Raw genomic sequence first — 20,601 nt, forward strand, 5'->3', positions numbered from 1 at the left:
CCCACGGAGGCAAGAAAGAATGGAGGTCACAACCCGAACGTACCAAGCACACTCAGATCAACGGTACCAATTAGGCTTCACAGGCATGGTCGTCAAAGTGAAAGCATCACGGCTCGCCTGAGCAACACGATGCACTTGCTACAGCTCTTGATCGTCTCATCACCAACATCCTCGTGTTAAAAGTGCGAACACAATATGAGTGTTCCAGTCGGAGCAAGCACTTCACCATGGGCGCTTGATGCTGACCACCGCGGCTCTATCGACTCTTGGTCAATACGCAACTTCGAAGCACCCCACGAGAATGACCGCTTCACCTCACGTCAGAGCAAGTTACGTCGTGATGGGTGGCGGCCGGATGAAGAAATCAAGGAAGGTTGGCACGTCGGCGGCGGCGTCCCCGCTGGCCAAGGCGTCAAGACCGCCAATCTGACGAACATGAAAGGTGAAAGCATTTCGAAGCTGCCAATCGAGGATGCCAAATGGGACAAAAAGAGCCGTTTGAAACAATGGGAAGAATGGCGAAAGAAACACCCCTGGATCACCCCGCCACCCAGCATCGCTGGCCTGCGTGAAGGGCAAGGGAAGACACAAAACAAAAGTCTGCCACCGTCGAATGTCTCCCCTGGGCAGTGGGCCTGCAAGGTTATAGGAAACTGTCAACCATGTCCAGAGGACTCGGTAAGCACCTGACCTGGTCTGTACATCTCACTGAATATTCGAGCCCATTGCGATGACCCCCATCTCTTGCTCCAGCTACACTTTCCGTATTGTCAGCCTTATGCCAACCGTCTTCCAGTCTCATGCGCTCCACTGTCAAGCAGCACGAACTCTGCAAGTCCTCAAAGCACTGAATACATTAAAGGCTGGCAGCAGTGCGGCAAATCCGTCTCGCAAGAGCGCTGGGACTACTTTGAGTTCACCGTGAGCGCTGGCGTGGCTCCCTCTTCTCAAGAAACCCCTCTGACTACGCTTTTCCTCACGCACCTGCCTCCCAGGTCTTCACCGCTTTCATTGCAGTCATCGGTCTCATAGTGTTTATCCGTCGACAAAAGATATTGTCCGAACGGCATTATAGTGTACTAAATCAGCGAATCAACAGTTGAAAGAAAGCTGCCTGCGCCGTGTGCGTGTGCTGGCCTTCGAGTGCATGGCGTTCATGCCTCACCTGGACGTCGTATCCGTCAGTCTTGCTATCGCCTATAACTTCATTGCCTCGGCCAGCAGGCACGTGCTGCACATATTTGTATATACATCGCACGGCATATACATCACTTGTCCAGGCTCAAGGCATGCCAAACCACAACGGACCTCGTATTCGTATCTAGTTAAGCGTTCCATGGACCCGCGTTCAGCGTTCCGCTGATGCTCCGCACTCTCTCAGCGCGATGCAATCATCATGGGCTCTTCGCAGCCACTTCATAACACCTGCCTACAAATTGCAGCATGCCATGCTGGTACCCCAACTCAGGCAACTCGCATGCAAGCGCAAGCGAACGAGGGAAGCGGGTCTGTAAGCGCTCATCGCTGCCGTGGCCTGACCAGGTGAGGTAGGCGGCCAGGACTTGCCTGCGAACCCGTGCCCACTCCTTTTAGACGCCAGACCCGAAAAGAATAGAGATGGAGTACGACGATCCAGCAGCGGTCGCGTGGGCCAAGGAGCGACTGAGACTCGACCGGTCGTCAGCTCCGAAGCAGAAACAGCAACAGCAACAGCAACAGCAACAGCAACAGCAACAGCAACAGCAACAACGTGGTGCGTGCCAGCAGGTGGGCCAGGATGAATGGGATGAGCCGGACGGTGCAGCGACTGGAGGTGGCGCTGCTCCGGCGCCGCTGGTCGTGAATCTCAGGGAGAAAGACCCATTCGACTGGGAGAGCTACATTGCACCATATACAGGGCATACACGTCTAGCGAGGCTGCTCTTTCTCGCAGAGCATTGCCCCAGCTTACGGATCCCATGCGCGGACCAAGCGCTGAGCACCATCCAACAGACCACCACCAATGCACCACTCTACCTTCGGGCGCTGCAGCTGCGCAATACTGATCCGGCTACCGATGCACCATGGACAGATCGGAGCAAGATTGCAAGCCAGGATGATGCTTGGATCAAACAAACTAATGCCAGGATCAGCAGTGAGGAGGAGAAGCTTGAGCTTGAGCTACGAAATTACCAAAACAACATGATCCGCGAGAGCATTCGAGTATGTACAGATTTCCACAGCAGCGCTTGAGGTTGAATGCTGATGCAAGCCCGCCTTGTTAAATGTCACAGATGGCCAACCGTGATCTGGGAGACTTTTACCGCTCGGCAGGGCATCCATCACAGGCGCTGAAATATTATCAGCAGACGCGCGAGTACACCTCCACTGGGGAACATGTCCTCGAAATGTCCTTGAACGTGATCGAGGTGGCATTGGACCAACATGCTTACCAGCTCGTTGCGTCCAATGTCGCCAAGGCCGAAGGGGTGCTGAAGAACATCATATCTGGAGGCGAGAGCGCAGCGCTTGCAGCAGGCTCGATCCACACAGGCGGGGGAAGCCGGATCGGCTTTGGCAGCGGAGCTGGCACAGGGTCATCTGGGGGCGCAGGAGCAGGCGCGAGCGGCAGCAGGAGCAAGGTCGCTCCTGTCAGCAAGGGAGGTAACTCGGCCGGTGGTGATGCGATCGGTGCGCTCTTCAGCGCAGGAGGCTCTGCAGGCGTAGCGCCCGGAGGAGCGAATGCAACTGGTGGTGGCGCTCGTGCAGGAGGGTTAGCAGGTGCTGGTGGTAGCAATGGCGGTAGCAGAGAAGCCAAAGCGAAGAAATTGGTACGCGAGATTCAAGACAAGCTCAATGTCGCAGGAGGGATTGCCGCGATGGGTCTGCGAAGGTACGAAATGGCATTGAGAAGTCTATCCAAGGTGGACATCAATTCGTCCAACGCATGGAGCAATGTGAGTCCTCGGCGCCGTGTCTGCACACGCATGCAGCGCTCAGACCTCACACTGCCTTCATGTGTGCGAGCAGATGGCATCCCCTGCAGACATTGCCCTGTACACTTCGTTCTGTGCAGCTGTGACCCTGGATCGTTCCGAACTGCGCCGCCGTCTGGTTGGCCGCGGGGGTCCGCAATCGTCTGCGTCCGAAGAGGCCAGCGCGGCGGCGAGCAACAATGCCGAGGGTGGAACAGTGACAGGCGGCGGAATCACTGGCACACTCGACGTCGATCCGGCAGCACGCGAGCTGATCTGGAAGTTCCACGAGTGCGATTTCAAGAAGGTCTTCCGAAATCTAGACATCTGGCGCAGCAGGCATCTGCTCGACTTCCACCTCAGTCCGCACGTCGAGCAGCTCAGCAAGACCATCAGGACGCGCAGTGTGCAGGATTTTCTCAAGCCATATAAATCACTTGTCCTTGCGGACATGGCGGAGGCTTTCGGGTTTGACGAGCAGACTCTGTTGCAAAGCTTGATCAGCCTGCTGGAAGAGGACAAAATAGACGTCCGGATTAACATGCAGAACAGGGTGCGTTAGCCCGTGGTGCGTGATTTTCTAGTGCAGCTTTGAGACTGACTTGCCCCCTGATCCTCCACGCAGACCCTCTCCGCGGCTCCACGCAAGGATGAACGCGCCGAGCTGTATGACCGCGCTTTCAAAGTCAGCGCACAAAGAGTCAAAGATTGCAAGAACATTCTGTTCCTTCAAGAGCTCGTCCGCGAGAAGTGAGTGACCTTTGCTCTTCAGTCGCACGGTATCTCCGCTGAATGAGGTGTCCATCCAGGTTGATCGTCAAAGGCAAGCAGCAAGCGTGGTGAAGCAAGGGACACCCGAGCACAGATGTGCCCGCATGGGTTCGATTCGAAGCATTTGTAGCATTTGTACCATCACCAAACAAGCATATTCTCTGAGCTGCCTTTAGCGTATATCCGCCACAAATCCAAGCCCCCCAACCAAGGTGGCTGGACTGCCCATGATCTACTTTTTCTTCTCCGCCTTTTTCGGTGGAAGCTCCTGTTTGTAGATCAAGATGGATAGCGAGATTAGTGACGGGACGGAAATCAGGCTGCTTCCAGCGCGGGCTCACCCTCGTGTAGGGAATGAAGTCCCGCCCTTGCAGGTACTTTTGCAGCGGGGGTGGGATCTTGAGGCCTTCTGGTGTTTGCCAGTTCTCCACGAGGCAGCAGAGTGCACGCTCGGTGGCGCACAGGGTGCCGCTGCACAGTAAAAGACGAAAGTAGTCAGCAATTGTCCTTGCGACTAGGGTAAGATCGAAAATGAATAACGCACTTGAGCATGTGGCAGTAGATCTTCTTCTGCCCATCCGCCTTCTTGGTCCCGCATCGGACCTCGAGCTCGCGCGCCTGGTAATCCGTGCAGTTGCTGCAGCTGACGAGTTCCTTATGCTCACCCTGGAAGGGGAACCAGGCTTCCAAGTCGTACTTCATTGCCGCGGCATTGTTCAGCGCGCCACTGACGATTGCGACGACCCGGTAGCCTAGGCCAAGGCTCTGGTAGAACTCCTCCGAATTGGCCAACATCATGTCAAGCGTGTCCCATGAAGAGTCCGGGTCGGTCAAGCAGAACTTTCGGGGCGAATGTGGCGTGTTAGCACTGTGGCTGAACGCCCAGCAAGACATTGATGGCCGAATGCTCACCTGCTCAATTTTTTCGAATTGGTGCACCCGGAAGATACCCCACATATCCTTTCCGTGAGACCCGGCCTCTTTTCGGAAGCAGGTTGAGTAGCCAGCGTACTTGATGGGCAGTTGCTCGGAGGGCTGGTCGAACCACTCATCACAGTGGAACGCGCTGATGGGCTGCTCGCTCGTCGCGATGAGGTACTTTTCTTCAGAAGGCTCTGCCCCTTCCTCGGCTCGTAACCCGTAGAGCGCCTCGTCGAACTCTTCTAGTTGTGCTGTCTTGCCCATCAGATCCTTGCGCATGAAGAAGGGCGTCATCATCTTTTTGTAGCCCTTGGTTCGCAAAAAGTCGAGGCCGTAGTTGATAAGAGCTTGGTTCAGGTCGACACCTTCGCCGGTGAGGAAGAAACCACGATGCCCAGCGACCTTTACGCCGCGCTCAGGGTCGAACATCTCCAACCGGTACATGACCTCGTGATGCGGTAGGATATCGCTACAGAACAAGCACACAGCGAATGAGACTCTGGACTCAAACGCATTTAGTGACCGGTATGCTGACTCACGTCTTCTTTTCGAATTGAGAATTGGGACCATCGGGGTGCCAAGTCTTGAGCACCGCATTGTCGTCTTCAGTCTGGCTGACTGGCACCTTTGGCCCGACGATGTTGCCGATCATCCGTGCTTTTGCTTTCATCTTGTTCTCTGCCTCGACGACCTTTGGCCTCAGGTCGAGCACCTGCTGGTCTAGCTCCTTCTTTTTCTTCATCTCCTCGTCTGCGCTCTCTTTTGCCTTGCGCTTAACAGTGATCTCCTTTTGGGTTGCATTGACGTCCTTCTGCAGGTTGTTCAGCTGGAAGCCGAGCTGCGTCCACTCCTTATAGAGGGCGAGCACATCGTCGACGAGCTCCACGCTGGCCCCTCGCTTCTTTTGCGATTCCTTGACGAGCTCAGGGTTGCCGCCCTTTTCGGGCTGGAGCACTGCAGTCACCAACGAAGCGGTCAGGCAGGCTAGCTTGGACCTGCTTCGCAGCATACTCACTGATGAGATCAATCATTTTCGTGTGGATATTTGGCGTTCTGATTCGTACACTTGCTTCTTTCGTGTGTGCCGTATCTGTGTTGACTGGCGTCTGCGATATGCCGTGCTCTCTTGGTTTATCTTGAGAGGACCTCTGGAACTGGGCCCATCAAGGTGTGTATGTAAAGTGACTCGAGGATGCTCCAGAAGAAAAGGTACCACAAGCCCAAAATCGCACACACCGCGCCATGAGGCACACCACCAGTCACCACACTCCCCAGCTCACGCGGCGGAAAGGGGGAGGGGTTGAATAGAATGACAAGAACAAACATCTTCAGCGTTGCCCGTACTCGTACTGTTCAAAATACCTACCGGTTTGCAGACCAGGTAATTCATACGCCGAGGGACCGCAGCAATGACTCCGACCATGCCAGCAATAGAGGTCTTGCAGAGCGCTTTGCCACTCCCGCTCATCGCCAGGGGCAAGGTCCGTGACGTGTACGATGCGGAGATTATCGCTCCTGCCGACACGTCCGCACCGGGCGCAGCAGAGGAGACAGCAGCGGCAGGGTCGATTTTGTTCGTAGCGTCAGACAGGATCAGTGCCTTCGACATCATCCTCGCAAACGGCATACCCGGCAAAGGCCAGCTGCTTAATCGCCTGTCGGCTTTCTGGTTCCGTCTGCTCACGTCGGAGGCAGATGGGGTCATTCCGTCACATGTACTTTTCACGTCCTCATCCAAATTTCCCCCCTCTCTTGTCCAGCGACTTTCGCAAGCATCCACGATGCCGTCCAAGCCTGCTCTCCCTGCGCTGGAGCAGGTACGAGGTCGGTCGATGCTTGTGCGCCGTGCACGCATCCTCCCCATCGAGGCGATCGTTCGAGGCTACTTGACCGGCAGCGGCTGGGCAGAATACCAAAAGCACGGAACCGTGCACGGCCTGGCGATGCCGAAAAGCATGCAAGAAAGCCAGGAGATCCCTGGTGGGCCTATCTTTACGCCCAGCACCAAGGCCGAGCAAGGGGAGCACGACGAAAACATCCATCCGGACAAGGGTAAGCGCGTGAACCATATGCTGTTGTGAGGGTCACATGCTAAATATTTCAGCGATACGCTTTCCGATTATCCCCTCAGTGGCAGACATTATCGGCCCAGAACTGGCGCAACATATGGCAAAAGTGGCTGTGGATCTCTACAAAACAGCCGCCGAGCACGCCCGCACTCGAGGCATCATCTTGGCGGACACCAAGTTTGAGTTTGGCATGGTTCCAACTGCGTCTTTACCGGCCGCATCAGCTCTCGTCAAGCGGCAGCCGACATTCAAGAACAAGGAGACAGGCGAGGAGGAGACGATGATCCTTGTCGACGAGGTCCTCACGCCCGATTCCTCGCGCTTCTGGGGTGCAGCCGAGTATCAGGTGGGCAAAAGTCAGGCGAGCTTCGACAAGCAATTTGTTCGAGATTGGCTCAAAAAGGAGGGGCTTGTCGGCCCGAATAAGGAAGTGCAAGAAGGAAAGGAGATTCGCTTACCCGAAGACGTAGTCAAGGCCACTCTGGAGCGCTATGAGCAAGCCTATGATATGATCACCGGTGAACGCTTCGTGGTTGGCGAGGATTGAACAGCGGCCGGCAAGTGTAGCATAGATATGCACTCATGACTGGTGAATGGGCCTTCGCCAGTCAAGACTGGGTTGAGAGCTTACGCCGCCACGCACGAGCTGAATGCAGGCCTTCTGCTATTGCGCTGCTGGTGCTGTGTTCCAATCTCGAGATTCTGGGCCCATATGCACCATGGTCCGCTCACATCTCGCACGCTGCACTGCATGCGCTTTGCGAGAACAGCTCTGTATAGATGTGCTTTTAGTACCCTAGCTTGCATGGAGGTCAAAATACAAGTGTGCGATCATGGAGAGCTGTGGCAGCAGCGATGAAGCGGCGTAAAGAAGGCAAGCGTGGCACATGCCTGTCTATCGATTAGACCGAAACCTTCTTGGCGGCGGCACCGAGCATCCTTCGCCTCTGCTTCTTGAGCAGCATGATCTCGAAGCGCTGGAAGTCGTTCGCCTCCTTGCGTGCCTTGGACGCCTGGCGCTTCTTGGCCCATGACGATTGCGCCCACTTGGCAGCAATGTCCGCCTTCTCAAAGTACTTCTTGACAGTCGGTGTGCCTGCCGCCCGGGGAAGCTCCTTGACGACGAGAGGGGTAAGGATCATGTACTTGTACGCCAACGGTTGACGGGCAACACCAGTGACTGGGCCGTCAATGATGGCCTGTGAGGATGAAAGGAATGTAAGTCACTGACCCTAGCTTACGTGGAAGAGAGCGACAACCCCAACCCTTGGAGCATGTCGAGGCACACATGAACCTGACGTCTAGTTGCCAACCGCTGCGAAGTACGACTTGCAATGCCTTCACACGCAGAACATTTCCCTCTTTCGCACTCTCAGGACCGTTTGTCGCTTTGCCTACTGGTCGCGAGCAGATAGGTTTGCACGCTGAAACGGGAGCTCGGCCAATGCAAAGCCAGTTCCTGAAAATGCAATGGATCTTTTGTCCTTGGCGAACGCTCTGCACCCAACGCTAGGTGTGGGTACGACGCTGACGAACACCCTCGAAGCTCGCCTTCAGTGACCCTGCCTCTGCATCCTTCAAACCCATCTCCTAAGCCACGTGGAGTGGCCATGCCTCAATTGACGTGCCAGCATCTGAATTCACAAGACTCACCCGGTTGGCATCAATGATCTCTGTGATGACGGCGAGCTTGCCATCATCCTCCGAGTCTTTCTTGGAGACGAGGACGACCCGGCCGACCTCGACGAATCGCTTGAATGTGCTAGGAGCCTTCGACATCTGCAAATGATGGGAATTCATGCGTGGTCAGTACGAGTTGGTGCCGGCCTGCTGGTCAAATGCCCGGACTGCGCCTGCGGTTAGAAGCCTTTCAAGGCGACTGCTAGCTGCTCCGGTCTGCGCAGATTGCTTGCACCAATCCCTTGTGCAGAAGTTGCCGAGGGAACGACCATTGCATGCCTCTGCCAATAAGCTCCACTGGTGTTCGCATTTACGTTTTCGTTCCCCATCTCTACTCTGCGAGCCTTGTTTGAACCCAAACAAGCTCAAGATCGAGCTTGACCCCTTGTAGAATGTCCGCAGCTTTGGAATGCTGGCCTGAAGACTCTGACCATGCAAGCAGACACCAAGAACCTTGTTTGCGGATGGCCTACCCCTCGCTGCCCCCGCTATTCTAACCTTGCATCCTCCCCAGCTATCTCTAGTTCCTACGCATGAGCATTGCAGGTGATTCTGCCCTTTGTTGATGAGCCCAGAACAACGCCTCAGGCCGCAGCATCAACCTAACCGGAAGGCAGCAATTTGTTCGCCGGTAGCAGCGCCTGTAGCAGCAACAACAGCTGCATTTACGGCGGAGTCGGTCACGAGTATCCCATGATTCTCACCTTGAATGATCCTTCCTTGACCCCTTACGTGCTGGACTGATGGCGTGTGAAGGCTAAGGTGTATACTTACAGACAGACCTTGAAATCTCCAAGCCGCGAGCAGCATGGGGTGCGCTGTGCCCCCGCGTGGTGGGTGGAAGGAAGTGGTAGGTGAATGGGAATTATTGCGCCCACTTCTCCACCTGGTGTGCCGCAGCAGCCTGTTTCCGCCCAGTCTTGCATCTTTTGTCGACACGGCACCCTGCTGTAGTGCCGCAGTGCGTCCCACAGCGCGGCGCCGCCCCTTGTCGTCAGTGCACTTTTTGACGTCACTTATCAAATGCGCAGACTTCCAAACCCGTTGCCCTCTTGGTCGAGCATCGGTCCAAGCCAGTATTAATCCTCTCGAAACGATGGCGGCAGTTGGGCTAGCGCAAGCACACGCTCCTGCGAACATCCAGGTTTGCTCAACGAGAGGTGGTTAGGCGTATCAGCGACGGAGCAGCGGGCAGGCTGTGATCGCACGAGCGCTGTTGTTGATGTCATCTCAAAGCTACAGGAATCACATATTTTACAAATACGAATACATGACAGGCGTGTCACTCGTCACTTGCAGGCCGCTCTTGCGATGCGTAGACTTGCTATCCACAAGCTGGAAGCTGGCGCCGTCATCAAATAGAACGCGGACTTTGCTCTGCCCGTCACCTTGTGCGGCAGTTACGGGAGGAACCACGGCTGGCCGCTTCTTGCGACGTTGGGACCTTTCGCAGAGCTGCTGATGATTCTCGTGTCGTTTGACAGCTTTGGCTAGTAGCTGCTGGGCGATCTTGATGTCGGTCTGCTGCGCTAACGTGACTACTTGGACGTCAGGTGCGGGATGCAACGCCTGCGTTGTGTCCACAGCATCTTGGTCCTTCTTGGAGGGGTCCCTCGCCTCACTTGCACTGCGGTACTCCAAGCCAACACCGCGTCCGATCCGCCTCTTTGGATTATCAGGACGCTCCCTCACTTGGGCTTTGGTTTCGTTGCTCTTCGCGCTCTTGACGACTTGCAAGCTGCGTCGAGCTTTCGCACTGGCCTCACGTGCTTGACGCCTGGCCTCGTGCGCTGCTGCCCGCCACTGCTCCACCAAGCCAGGTGAGCGCTCAGCCAGCGAAGGCGTAAGCAGAGTGCAGTCCACACCCTGGCTCTTTGGCGACAACAAGTCAAGGCTTGCAGGAGCATGGCGGAAAGAATGGCGTCCTCTGTAGCCAGGCAAAGATGCGAGACGCAAAGCTTGAGATTGTCGGCGAGTCGATGAGGCTCGTCTGCGAAGGCCGCCCTCGTCTTCATGCTGGCTTTTGGTCGAAGCCAACGTTTTCTTGGGAGGATCGGGCTGTGCCTCGAACGGATTGATTAAGCGGAAGAGCGAAGTGCCAGGCTCTTGACGCGAGTCTGTCACGACGACTGGCGTTTGCGTGGGCATCTGGTGGGAAGAAGTATGGATGGGAGTCTCTGATGTTCTTCGGTGGCGGAAAGCATCTTTCGCTTGCTCGTATTTCCAGTGAGAATGATCATGAAACTGATGATGAAATTGCGGAGCTTCTGGCTGTTTGGCGATGTTTAAGATATGACGAGATAGCCTGGTGAACGCACCGCCCTGGTGAACAAGCGCAACGAAACGAGACTTGTCCTTTCGCTTCTTCGGACTGACATTCCTACTGTCATCAAAGATTGCGGGCTTTGGCAAGTCCTGCTGCTTTCCAGTAGAAGTGACGAATTGGTGCCTTCTGAACAAGTAGCCTTCGTCTACGGCAGCTGGGCCTTGATCGAATTTCTCGGGGTGCCCATAGCGCTTCACTTTCTCCTTCACAGCCAAACCAGATGACGAGGCGGCCGTAGCTAAAGCAGCCTTTCGCACGTCTAGTGATCGCAGGTGCTTCATGTTGCACTTTCGAAAAACCAAGCCCTGCGTGCGTTGGCAATCAATGTCAACATCTGAGCGTCATGACGATCAAGTCGTCTTGTGCTCACCACTACAGCGTTAAAGAATCCGGCTGCTAACAGCAACCAGCCACCAACCCTGTCGATGCTCTGAACGCTCCTGCTGTTCACATCGGCCGCCAGGGCCATCATACCTAGTCCAAGCATGGTGGTGCTCGTCCATTTGTGACTCAACTGCGGCATGCAGCGTTCGAGGACGTCTTGAATGCGCACGGTCCGGTGGGTGAGCAAATAAGGTAGCGGGAATTCAGAGATGACCATGGACGCAAGTAGGACGATTAGAAAGATTGCGTGCAGGAAATTGAAAAAAGGGCCAGTAGGACGTAAAGGCACGTCGCTGCCCGGATAAAGTGTGCAAATAGGACCCTGCAGCATTGCCGTAGTCTCGTTCTCGGCTAACACTGCCGGGAGGGCCGGTGCAGCAGACTGCGAGGACGACGCGGAGGCCACATCGATGCGCAGTTGGATGATTGAAGTGACCAGCGTAAAGATAAGGCCTGTAAGTGTAGCTACTCGAAGCGGCAAGAGAATAAGCCAGCGGAGCAAAGTTGGTGACATCGTGCCAGTCGTGCAAAGTTCTTGCAGACCGGTAGCGTGGCCTGGACCGAAGGCAAACCCAGAAGATGGGGACAATCGGAAAGGAGATGAGCGCTCCAAATGAACAGATGAAGGCTATATAGCTTGCGCATTGATGTCAGCTTCGAAATGGCGAAGTGAAGGTCAGATCGAACGGCGTCAGCGTGGTCAACACCGAGCCATATACCTCAAGCCAGAGTCTGGAACGAAAGGTGCAAGCCTTTGTCGGGCACAAGATTGGCTTCCCCATGCAGCACTTTTCATCGGTGCCCCATGAGCACAAGCGGTAATTGAGTGAGACGGCCATCGCGGGAGGCTGCGCAAAGATTGAGAGCCTTTGTGGTTGGAGGGTAGAAGCGATGGCACCAATGACAAAGGGATGGTTTTCGTCGCCGAGAATTGCAGCATTGCAGCATTGGACATCCGTCAGACACCATTATAGACGCATGAGCCTTCGCCCATTCGCAGGAGCTTGACTCTTGGAGTTTGTAGGTTCACTCAGCACAAGTCGCACCTGCACTTTGTTGTCATGCTCCGAGACTCAGCTCAATGGCAAAGGAAGCAGGGTTCACGGTTCTTGTTAATCAGGTGGCACGGCGTGCCCTGCTGCCAGAGTGGCACATACATAAACACTCCAGTCTATACACCCAGCTAGAAAAAATGACCACTGTCAAATCGCGTCAAAAAAGACATGTGACCTCTCGGCTTGATTTAAACCTGGAGTATCAGAATCGCTGGCTGTTTTTGCTCATTCGCAATCGTAGTCGAATGGCAATGCACCTTTGATGGATTGCAACGGGATGAGGATAGGAGAATATATGAAAGAGGCGAGGAGAACCACCTGCAAATTTCCCAGCGGCGGCGCACATTGATGAATCGCGACGGGATAAGGACACGAGGTAGTCTGAAAGAGGCTGTGAAGAGAGGTCGACGATGACCGTGGGTGGGATGGACGATGAGGTGGAAGAGAGGAGGAGCTACGGATAAGAAGGGCATTATAGGATGTGGTTGAAAGGGGCGATGACGGTGATGTGGACAGTCATAAAAAAGGTGGAAAAGCGAGCGTGGTAAAGTTGAGGCATGAGAGGATATGAGTTCGACACGGTGAATGCGGCTGCCTCCATTGGGTTCCCACGCGCGCAAAATGCCGTCGACCCCGCAACTACATCCGACTTTGCAGTTTAGGTGCGTTGCCGCTGTCTCAGCCCACCAGATGCCTGCAAGACGAGCGTCATATTCCGATGGAACACGCAAGCAATTGCAGCCAGCGTCAAGATTTGAGAGACGCTGCTTTCCCACACAATCATATATCATAATTTATTCTAGTCTCCAACGGTCTTATGGCCCAATGGTCAAGGCATCTGACTACGATTCAATCAACTAAGGTTGTTCGGATCTGTTATCAGGGGATTGCAGGTTCGAATCCTGCTAAGATCGTATCTTTTTTTTGCTGTGGTTGAGTTGCTAATCACTGCAATAGCCATGGGATTCATTTTTTTCAGCCGCCCTCAGCCAATCGCAGCATGCCTGATGACCTTCACACATGTGGGCATCACTTTTTTTATGTGCGATTAAGCATATCACACGCACGAGTTGGATCGGTGTCCAAAGATGACGAAGCATGCGGAGCAGCTTACAGATGGTGAGAATGCAATTGAACAAGGGTGGTGCTGTTGACAGAGCGTCGTGTCCGGAAAGCAGCCGATCCCGCCCTCGTCCGGTCTCTAGACAGTCAAGGCTCGGGACAGGCATCGCTCCCTAGGGAGTAGGGGAGCAAACTGCGTACTAGCAGATATACTGGATCCTACTATCAAGAAACCAAGCCAGTATGATTTCTCCATTCAACGTTTCTGGGTCTAAATGTGAAAGTGGCTTGAATGCTGCAGCATTCTGAGCAAGCATGTTGGTTCTGTCAAATACATCCATGCCACCACGTGAGCACGCTCGCATGCCCCCAAAGCAAGCCACCTTGAAAGCCCCAGGGCCCCCTTAGCGTTCAGATCGTCGGATCGTACGCGCCTGCGACCATGCAGAGGTTGCGCGGAGTGAACTTAATGTTGACGAGCGGTGTCTGCTTGGTATAAAATGTGGCGACACAATCCGCACTGGACTGTTGCAGCCAATTATATGAATTCTCCGTGCCAGTGCTGCCTGTCGCTTTGGCGCTTGTGCTGACGCCGGCGCTGGCGGTTTCCTTGGTAGCATCTGCAGAGCCGCTCATAGCGCCCATCTGCTGAGCTTCAACGCTGCCATCTGCCGGCACGCGCCGCCGCCCTCCTGGCCCTTTCACGTCCCAACAGCGAACCGTGCAATCTGCTCCGCCACTGACGAGGAGATTTCCGTCGCTGCTAAAGTCAAGGTCGTGCACTGTCGCTGTATGTCCCCACATCTTCTTGATCCGCCTACCTGATGCGAGGTCCCACAAGCTGATTCCTGTGTCATCACCCGCTGGACCAGTCTTGGGGGACATCGCGGTCGATGGCGTCCAGAACCCATCGCCTGTCCCTGCCGACGCGAGATAGCGCCCATCAGGACTGATTTTGACGCAAGACACGCTCGAGGTATGCCCGACGAAGAGCCGTAAGCATGTCCCTCGTTGCACATCCCAGAGCCGGCAGGTCCGATCTGAAGAGCCGGTCGCAAGGTAGAGCGAGTTGGGATGAAAGTCAAGGCACTGTAGAAAGGGGAACGAGGGGATCAGCAAGGGCTATCGAAGGGCAACAGCCTGGAAACTTGCAGCTTACATCAACATCGCTCAGGTGGCCTGCGTAGATCCGTAATGGATTGATGCGCTCCGTGCTCCAAAGTCGCGCCGTCTTGTCCGCGCTAGCAGTCGCAAAGTAGATTCCCTGTGGGCCCCACTTCACATTCCACACTGGCAGGTTGTGGCCCCTGTAAGCGACGAGCGCAGAGAATGTCTCCAAACTCCACAGGCGCGTCGTGCCGTCGGCGGACGAGGAGAGAAGATGCTTCGGCGCACTGGCGCTGCCACCTATCGGATCAAAGTCGACGCTGTACACCGGTCCGCTGTGTCCAATAAGTTTGCGAGTAGAGCGGCCCTCCCTTTCGCGCACCTTTTTCAGCGTTTTTGCTGGTGCACCCGGTGTGAAACATGCGGTCTTTGTCAGTCTCAACGCTACCAAATGCCCCACACGGGGTTGCGCCTTACCATCTCGAACCTCGCTTAAGTCGAAGTCACTCCGCAGCCCACGTAGCGTTTCACCCTTCAAGCTCCACACCTGCACGTAACTCTCCTCGAATCCGGCCGCCATCATGGACGTGTCGTGCGAGAACACCGAGCACGTCAACCTGTTCCCCGGAAAGTCAAAGTAATTGTGTTAATCACGAGAGGTGTGAAATGCCTATGCGAGACGCGCATGGGGCATGGCCATGTCAACAGAGAGATACGTACCCATCATCCGCATCATGGTACGTGTACGCGCACACGCTCGGCATGGCTGCCGCTCTGGCCGCCTTAGCACCTTCCTCGCCGCGGCCGTTGAACGTAGGGTCCCTTACGCCGCTAAGGAACCCTTGCCCAACAACGCCACTCTCGAGCGCGAGATCGAAGCGCAGCGCTTTGCGTGCATCCAGGATGCGCGCCACTTCACGGTTCACATCCACTGTTCGATACGTGGGCGGCTGCGGCGCGAGGTCCGCCAGCACAGGCGCGAGCAAACCTGCAGAGCTGGCTGGTGCTGTCGATGGGAGCGTCAGTTCTCCTTGCACTGAGCCCGCCGCTGCAGCAGCGCCAGTGGAAGGGCTCTTTGTTGCGTCTGTCATCAAAACGTCCGCATTCGCTTCCGCGGCCCCATCTGTGGACGTCTGTCCATCCTTGTCCTCCGCGCCCGCCGCGCTGGTACCCTCTGCCTCATGTTTGGCCTTGAGGAGCCTCTGCTTTTGCGCCTGCTTCTCACTCCACTCTTGTAGCTCCAGCTCTTTCGCTACATCCACCTGTAGACGATCGCTCATCGGCATGCGCGGGTGCAGCTTTAGCTGCGGGCCCGCTGCAGACGCATTGTAGTCTGCCACCGCATCCTTCCCCGTCACCGCATCGGACCCCAAGCGCGAGGGGTGGGATGAGGAGGACGAGTGATGCACAGAGGTGAGCGGAGACGGAGCGTAGGATGGCCCGATGCCCGTGAGCCCGACACCTTCCTCCAAAACCGCCGGGTCGAGCTCGTATGGCTTGGCTTGTAGGACTTTGAAGGGACACGAAGATGTCAGCGACTTTTCTTCCATTTAGAGATGCACGAAAGGGAGTACAGCTGCACATGCTTACCCTGTATTCTACACCTCTCGTTGAGGATGCGCAACGCAACATCGCGTGCGCGCCTAGCCCGCCCTTCGCCCTCATCAAGTGCGAGTCCATCGGCGGCGCCGGCGCCCGAGACGGGCCCTAGGCCATCTGTCAGCCAGCCGAGCAGAAGCGAGAAGGTCGTCTGCGTGACCTTGATTATGTATCGCTCTGTTCTAAACCGGACGGCTAGTGAATCAGACGCGAGGTGGTGCGGTAGAGCAACGGCGCGGATCTGCGAGATGAGAACCGTGTGCGTCGGCATGAATGCGTGGCTAAAAGCTGAGAAGAAGGCGCCGGCTGCATCGCCGTAGCCGCCATCGACGAGATTGAGGTAAGAGTGAACAAAGAGGGGCAGAAGTAAAGGCCGAAGCTCAACCTGCAAGCACACAGAACCCAGCTCTGGCCATATCAGCAATTTCGTTCCTTGTGTCTCTGACAGGATCGGCAGCACGCACCTGGTAGACCTCCAAGCTGCCCTCGCACCAGTTCTTGATGGCTGAAAATCCCCGCGTCGTATCTGTTGGGTCCCTTGCAAGTGCTTCGGCTGCATCGACCTCGCCTGGTGCGGGCCCACCTGTGCCGGGTGTGCCAGTGTCCGCTGCAGAGGAAGCTCCTCCAAGGCCTTTGCTAGCGGCCTGCATGTCCCGCGGAGCATTCTTGTGGGCCAGTTCTTTCAGCGCAATAGGCTGCAGACTAGGTAGTCCACCCGTCTCAGCTGCTGCTGCTGCCGTAGCTGCCGCTATTTCTGCTGCTGATGCGGGCCCAGTCTGCCCTGGCCGGGTACCTTGCACACGAGACACAGCCTCAAGCTCTGCTTTAAACGCTTGTTCGATCCGGTTGAAGCCTTTCCTCCGGAGATATGCGAGAACAGCGGTATCTTCGTCCATGTCGCCTCCAGCAAACCCGCTGCTGCTAGCGGTGCCATTGTTTACGCCAGCCTTAGAAGGAGATGCCGAAAGACCTGCAGCAGTAACCGCACCTAGCACTGGCATTATCCGACCGGCGAATGAACCGCTTACACCTAATGCACCTGCGCCTGATCCTGAGCCCCCCGCTACCGAAGCACTCGAGGACGACATTGCTACGCCATTCTTGGGTGCGTCATGGCCGTCCTCCGCGGTGTTCCCGCGACTAGGTGACGCTGCGGCGGACGTCGGCATGTTGGCTGAGTTAAATTCCGGCTCACCCAGCTCGTCAAGGGTATTCAAGACATCAACCAGCGTCGCGGCACTTCAAATAGCGAGCATCGGTGACATGGAGCGCTCGCTATGCGTGTCTCAACGGCAAGGTCGCTCAGTGAGCTTGTGGCATGTAAGACAGCAAATTGATGGAATTGACTTTGGAGTGCAACTGCACCCGCCGCGTTGAGTTTGGCGAATCTGAGATTCACCTGCGTCCGGCGTCATCAACTCATCTGACGCGTCTAGCATTCGGCCGATCACCTCGCAGCAACACATGTCTTTCCAACATGCCTGCTGCCACTTCTTCAACAAACACAATTGTCTCTTTGGCGGCTCTCGCAGCTTGTATACAGCATCCACCCCATACCGCTTGCACTCGTCGCGCCCATCATACTATAGGTGGTGCTGCTCAGCCGATTCTCAAGGTACGGGGCCTGTGCCTGGCCATACCAAGCGAAGACGAGCAGCGCCGACGACATGCATAGGACAACACCGCGAGCATCGAGGAACCTTACAATTATCCATATCATTACAGGATCCGATGGAAATGATCAATCTAGAAAGTGAGAAACACGCTGAATATGAGCGGAGTGCACCGAAGCCCACGCATGGTGAGAGCAAGACAAATGGCCCTGCCGTGTCGAGTCGAATGAGCGGCCGCAACCGGAAGAGAAGCTAAAGGGTCCAGCCCCGCGCTTTGGCCAAGCCTGCGACCTCCTCTCTACCCCCACAGGTGGGAATTGGTTCACCGATATTCGTCTTTCTCCCAGCCCTGGTCGTAGTTACTTTGGAACAGCAAGGGTAGAAAAAAGAAAGCGAGGATGGTGACGCCTATGCTGCCTCCGAGCAGGCTTCGCGCCATGATCTCGTGTACGGGCGTAGCGAATGCGTGCTGGCCCGTCGAGGGCGCCTTGGCAGGCTTGTCGCCCGGGTTGGTCACGTTGGTCAGGTCAGGATTGCGAGTGTTCAGCTCGTCGCCAAAGAGACGCTGCAGCGAGATGCTGGCGCTGTACATGGAGTAATCTTGGTGCGTACTGATAAATGCAAAGTAGGGCAGCTCAGCAGTCGGGTTTTAAGCGCAAAAGCTGCTTGCTGCTGATCTGCACTCACACGTTGGCAATAAAGTCGGCAGTATGCGTCTTGGGGAACCCGCCTGGGAAATCGTTGCCCATTGACATAACAAAGTTGGAACCGCGGTCCAAACTGCATCGCAAGGGACATCAAGCAGAGCGAACGAATCAGTCAGCTCCGTATAGACAGATTAAGGAAGCTACCGAACGCGCCCTGACTCACTGATTGGAGCCTTGCCAGGCCGCTTGGCAATGCGTGTCACCGCTGCCGACGTCGAATAGACCAAACGCGTAGTTGACAGTGCGACTTTGGTACCTCGCGACGATATCTGCACCGTTATTGACGACCGCATCGTCTCGCGCATACTTGGTGATCTTGGATGTGTTTCCATGGATTCCGTATGGCCAATCGTCAAACGTTGGCGCGCATGTGGCGTTGGCGTTAGGGTACGGCCGGTTGGAACTGAGCCAGGCCCATGAACCAGGGTTGGCGATCCAGTATCGCACATTGCTGTCGTACGCCTTTGTCTTCTTCATCACCGCGTATCGTTGCACACCCTGCCCACCGAGCGAGTGGCCAGCGACAACGACCTGATTCAGGGACGGGTAGATACTCTTGTCGAAGAGCTGGTCGAGGATGGCGTCCATGGCGTCGAAAGAGGTGAGCTCATGCTGCATCTTGGGATTCTTATTCGTCCCGCCTTCCTGCCACAGCGACGCAGCAAAGCAGAGATATTGCGGCTTGCATGCTCCAGCGCTCAGATCTTGCATGTTCAGGAAGGCCGGCGCGACGATGCCGACCGAGGCATTGTTGCCTGTCAAGCCCATGGTGTTGAAGGGAGCGAACTGTTGCTCTACGACAATGTTTCGTGCGTTCAGCATGTAGTTTGCGTACCTGCGCCAAAGGGAGAGCCGCGCCCGTAAGTGAGCGCACCGTAGAGCATCTGACCTGTCTCACGCTTCACTCACTTCCAGGTGTCACGCGGCTTTCCAGGAAGGACGACGATGAATCGCTTGACAGTAGCGGGGTCATCTACGCTGATGTAAAAAGGCATGATGCCGCTCTCGTTGCGGAATTTGTTGAAGACCTTCATCGAGTCGTTGAGGACAAAGCCAGGCACGTCGGGCAAGGATTCCCATCCTATCTCTTCGCTGCCATTGACATTGGCACCGGGGGTCACGGGGCCAAGGTTGCTATTCCAGGTGTACTGCGTGCCGTCGGTCTGAATGAGTTGACCAGGCACGCTTGCCAGATTCCCATTGGCGGTGCCTTTGACGCCCGTCATGTTGTCGGCGAGCTGAGCAGCTTGGACGTACATGCCTTGCACGGCGTCGGAGACGATAGGGGATTGCTCGGCGTCAGAGGGCGCAAAAGTCGTTGACTGACGGCGTTCAAGCCAAGTGCGGGATCGTGTTGGACGCATTCGTTTCCCGTTGTGAACCGTCCGGGACGGCCCGGCCTCGTTTCCAACATGTAGCGCCCGACGTTCGTGATGCAGCGACGGCCACGGTTGCGCCGCCGCCACCGCTGCTGCATCGTGTGTTAAGCCCTGGGTTGAGTCCAACAGATGTTGATATGAACCAGTGTTTCCGCTATTGCTTGCCGAAGCGACACTAGCAGCTGCTACTAGCAGGACAAAAGAAACGGCCCAAACCGCCCTCCGCATCCTGTTCGCCGGGCGTCTCATGTTCTCAAGCAGGCGCTACGAATCTTGAGGTTCGAGCAGGTCGCGGGAAGAGTGCAGGGATTTTGTTCAGATGTCGAGATCTTGATGGTGGAACCACCTCATGAAAAAGGGATCATGGTAGCCTTTGTTGATGACCAGCGTATGTACACACATATGCAATCAGTGCACGGAGAGGATTCGTGGTTCGTGCTACATGTGTATATAGGAGCACTATGGCAGGGGGGCACTGCGACCATCATGGTCGGGACCGAAGCAAGCAGGACGCTGGCGACACGGCACAGGGAATGCGGGGCCAGCCGCCACAGCAGGGCAGACTGGAGTGGAGTGGAGACAGTCAGATAGGGCTTGCACAAGCAAGCACTGCAGGGGAGACTGCAGGGGTTTCCTTCCAAATGGTAATTTACACCAGAACACTCATCATTCCACAGCGGCAGAACCTCTGTCTGAAAAGGGTGAACATGAGGATCATGGATGCTGTGGTGGTGCGGCCTGAGGGCGGCCGGCAGTGTGCATGTCGCCGCCCGCCGGCATTCAGCAGGATACCGTACAATGCCCCCCTTGGCCCCTGCTAGAGTAGCGGGAGAGGCGGTGGCAGGCGGCGACGCGCAAGTCCGTCGGCGCGCTGGTGTCTGGCAGTTCCTGGGTACAGTGGGCCAGTGGCACAGCCTGGAAGTTTGATGAATTGATCAAACTGCCCTCGTGGGCTCGCTTATACTTGCACCGGC

The 20,601-nt window shown here is 55.8% G+C and overlaps 8 protein-coding genes and 1 non-coding gene across 9 annotated transcripts; 4 read left to right on the forward strand and 5 right to left on the reverse strand.

The window, feature by feature from the left end:
- The first annotated feature begins 296 nt into the window (after positions 1-296).
- Positions 297-1,264, forward strand: K437DRAFT_154309 (uncharacterized protein). The gene is made up of 3 exons (XM_013386853.1): positions 297-678; positions 754-921; positions 996-1,264. The coding sequence occupies exons 1-3, from the start codon at positions 436-438 to the stop codon at positions 1,101-1,103; spliced, it is 519 nt and encodes a 172-aa protein (XP_013242307.1). The 5' UTR covers positions 297-435; the 3' UTR covers positions 1,104-1,264.
- A 182-nt stretch (positions 1,265-1,446) lies between these two features.
- Positions 1,447-3,889, forward strand: K437DRAFT_257588 (PCI-domain-containing protein). The gene is made up of 5 exons (XM_013386854.1): positions 1,447-2,202; positions 2,274-2,936; positions 3,010-3,507; positions 3,580-3,704; positions 3,764-3,889. Exons 1-5 carry the CDS (start codon positions 1,618-1,620, stop codon positions 3,795-3,797), a joined length of 1,905 nt encoding a protein of 634 aa, XP_013242308.1. The 5' UTR covers positions 1,447-1,617; the 3' UTR covers positions 3,798-3,889.
- K437DRAFT_237342 (serine-tRNA ligase) lies at positions 3,819-5,797 on the reverse strand. The gene is made up of 6 exons (XM_013386855.1): positions 5,662-5,797; positions 5,186-5,600; positions 4,638-5,115; positions 4,270-4,565; positions 4,067-4,196; positions 3,819-3,993 (listed from the first exon to the last, which is right to left on the reverse strand). The coding sequence occupies exons 1-6, from the start codon at positions 5,675-5,677 to the stop codon at positions 3,958-3,960; spliced, it is 1,371 nt and encodes a 456-aa protein (XP_013242309.1). The 5' UTR covers positions 5,678-5,797; the 3' UTR covers positions 3,819-3,957.
- A 221-nt stretch (positions 5,798-6,018) lies between these two features.
- Positions 6,019-7,333, forward strand: K437DRAFT_248610 (SAICAR synthase-like protein). Its single transcript, XM_013386856.1, has 2 exons — positions 6,019-6,698; positions 6,778-7,333. The coding sequence occupies exons 1-2, from the start codon at positions 6,056-6,058 to the stop codon at positions 7,260-7,262; spliced, it is 1,128 nt and encodes a 375-aa protein (XP_013242310.1). The 5' UTR covers positions 6,019-6,055; the 3' UTR covers positions 7,263-7,333.
- A 159-nt stretch (positions 7,334-7,492) lies between these two features.
- On the reverse strand, positions 7,493-8,494 carry K437DRAFT_257591 (60S ribosomal protein L14; the record flags this gene model as incomplete). The annotated part of the gene is made up of 2 exons (XM_013386857.1): positions 7,493-7,914; positions 8,369-8,494. 2 exons carry the CDS (start codon positions 8,492-8,494, stop codon positions 7,618-7,620), a joined length of 423 nt encoding a protein of 140 aa, XP_013242311.1. The 3' UTR covers positions 7,493-7,617.
- A 1,069-nt stretch (positions 8,495-9,563) lies between these two features.
- K437DRAFT_154384 (uncharacterized protein) lies at positions 9,564-11,725 on the reverse strand. Its single transcript, XM_013386858.1, has 2 exons — positions 11,092-11,725; positions 9,564-11,026 (listed from the first exon to the last, which is right to left on the reverse strand). Exons 1-2 carry the CDS (start codon positions 11,617-11,619, stop codon positions 9,650-9,652), a joined length of 1,905 nt encoding a protein of 634 aa, XP_013242312.1. The 5' UTR covers positions 11,620-11,725; the 3' UTR covers positions 9,564-9,649.
- Positions 11,726-12,971: 1,246 nt separating this feature from the next.
- On the forward strand, positions 12,972-13,074 carry K437DRAFT_t40. The gene has a single exon. It is a non-coding gene; the product is annotated as a tRNA-Arg (tRNA).
- Positions 13,075-13,532: 458 nt separating this feature from the next.
- On the reverse strand, positions 13,533-17,232 carry K437DRAFT_257593 (WD40 repeat-like protein). Its single transcript, XM_013386859.1, has 6 exons — positions 16,393-17,232; positions 15,920-16,313; positions 15,050-15,839; positions 14,807-14,946; positions 14,382-14,728; positions 13,533-14,311 (listed from the first exon to the last, which is right to left on the reverse strand). Exons 1-6 carry the CDS (start codon positions 17,095-17,097, stop codon positions 13,634-13,636), a joined length of 3,054 nt encoding a protein of 1,017 aa, XP_013242313.1. The 5' UTR covers positions 17,098-17,232; the 3' UTR covers positions 13,533-13,633.
- Positions 17,233-17,863: 631 nt separating this feature from the next.
- Positions 17,864-19,612, reverse strand: K437DRAFT_225778 (uncharacterized protein; the record flags this gene model as incomplete). Its single annotated transcript, XM_013386860.1, has 4 exons — positions 17,864-18,152; positions 18,229-18,321; positions 18,412-19,083; positions 19,158-19,612. 4 exons carry the CDS (start codon positions 19,610-19,612, stop codon positions 17,864-17,866), a joined length of 1,509 nt encoding a protein of 502 aa, XP_013242314.1.
- Positions 19,613-20,601: the final 989 nt, after the last annotated feature.

Source organism: Tilletiaria anomala, assembly GCF_000711695.1.
Source record: "Tilletiaria anomala UBC 951 chromosome Unknown K437scaffold_63, whole genome shotgun sequence".
In the NCBI taxonomy this organism is placed as follows: domain Eukaryota; kingdom Fungi; phylum Basidiomycota; class Exobasidiomycetes; order Georgefischeriales; family Tilletiariaceae; genus Tilletiaria; species Tilletiaria anomala.

Bases quoted from the DNA above. Each gene is read 5' to 3' on its own strand.
- K437DRAFT_248610 (XM_013386856.1), top strand. From the start codon at position 6,056: ATGACTCCGACCATGCCAGCAATAGAGGTCTTGCAGAGCGCTTTGCCA. The intron at 6,699-6,777 runs GTAAGCGCGTGA...TTATCCCCTCAG, and splicing joins AAACATCCATCCGGACAAGG to TGGCAGACATTATCGGCCCA.
- K437DRAFT_257593 (XM_013386859.1), bottom strand. From the start codon at position 17,097: ATGCCGACGTCCGCCGCAGCGTCACCTAGTCGCGGGAACACCGCGGAG. The intron at 14,729-14,806 runs GTAAGGCGCAAC...CGGGTGCACCAG, and splicing joins CTTAAGCGAGGTTCGAGATG to CAAAAACGCTGAAAAAGGTG. The intron at 14,312-14,381 runs GTAAGCTGCAAG...CCCTTTCTACAG, and splicing joins GCCACCTGAGCGATGTTGAT to TGCCTTGACTTTCATCCCAA.
- K437DRAFT_154309 (XM_013386853.1), top strand. From the start codon at position 436: ATGAAAGGTGAAAGCATTTCGAAGCTGCCAATCGAGGATGCCAAATGG. The intron at 679-753 runs GTAAGCACCTGA...CTCTTGCTCCAG, and splicing joins AACCATGTCCAGAGGACTCG to CTACACTTTCCGTATTGTCA. The intron at 922-995 runs GTGAGCGCTGGC...CCTGCCTCCCAG, and splicing joins GGGACTACTTTGAGTTCACC to GTCTTCACCGCTTTCATTGC.
- K437DRAFT_237342 (XM_013386855.1), bottom strand. The intron at 5,116-5,185 runs GTGAGTCAGCAT...CTTGTTCTGTAG, and splicing joins TCTCAATTCGAAAAGAAGAC to CGATATCCTACCGCATCACG. The intron at 4,566-4,637 runs GTGAGCATTCGG...TCGCCCCGAAAG, and splicing joins AATTCGAAAAAATTGAGCAG to TTCTGCTTGACCGACCCGGA.
- K437DRAFT_257588 (XM_013386854.1), top strand. From the start codon at position 1,618: ATGGAGTACGACGATCCAGCAGCGGTCGCGTGGGCCAAGGAGCGACTG. The intron at 2,203-2,273 runs GTATGTACAGAT...TAAATGTCACAG, and splicing joins TGATCCGCGAGAGCATTCGA to ATGGCCAACCGTGATCTGGG. The intron at 2,937-3,009 runs GTGAGTCCTCGG...GTGTGCGAGCAG, and splicing joins CGTCCAACGCATGGAGCAAT to ATGGCATCCCCTGCAGACAT.
- K437DRAFT_154384 (XM_013386858.1), bottom strand. From the start codon at position 11,619: ATGTCACCAACTTTGCTCCGCTGGCTTATTCTCTTGCCGCTTCGAGTA. The intron at 11,027-11,091 runs GTGAGCACAAGA...CAACGCACGCAG, and splicing joins GATTCTTTAACGCTGTAGTG to GGCTTGGTTTTTCGAAAGTG.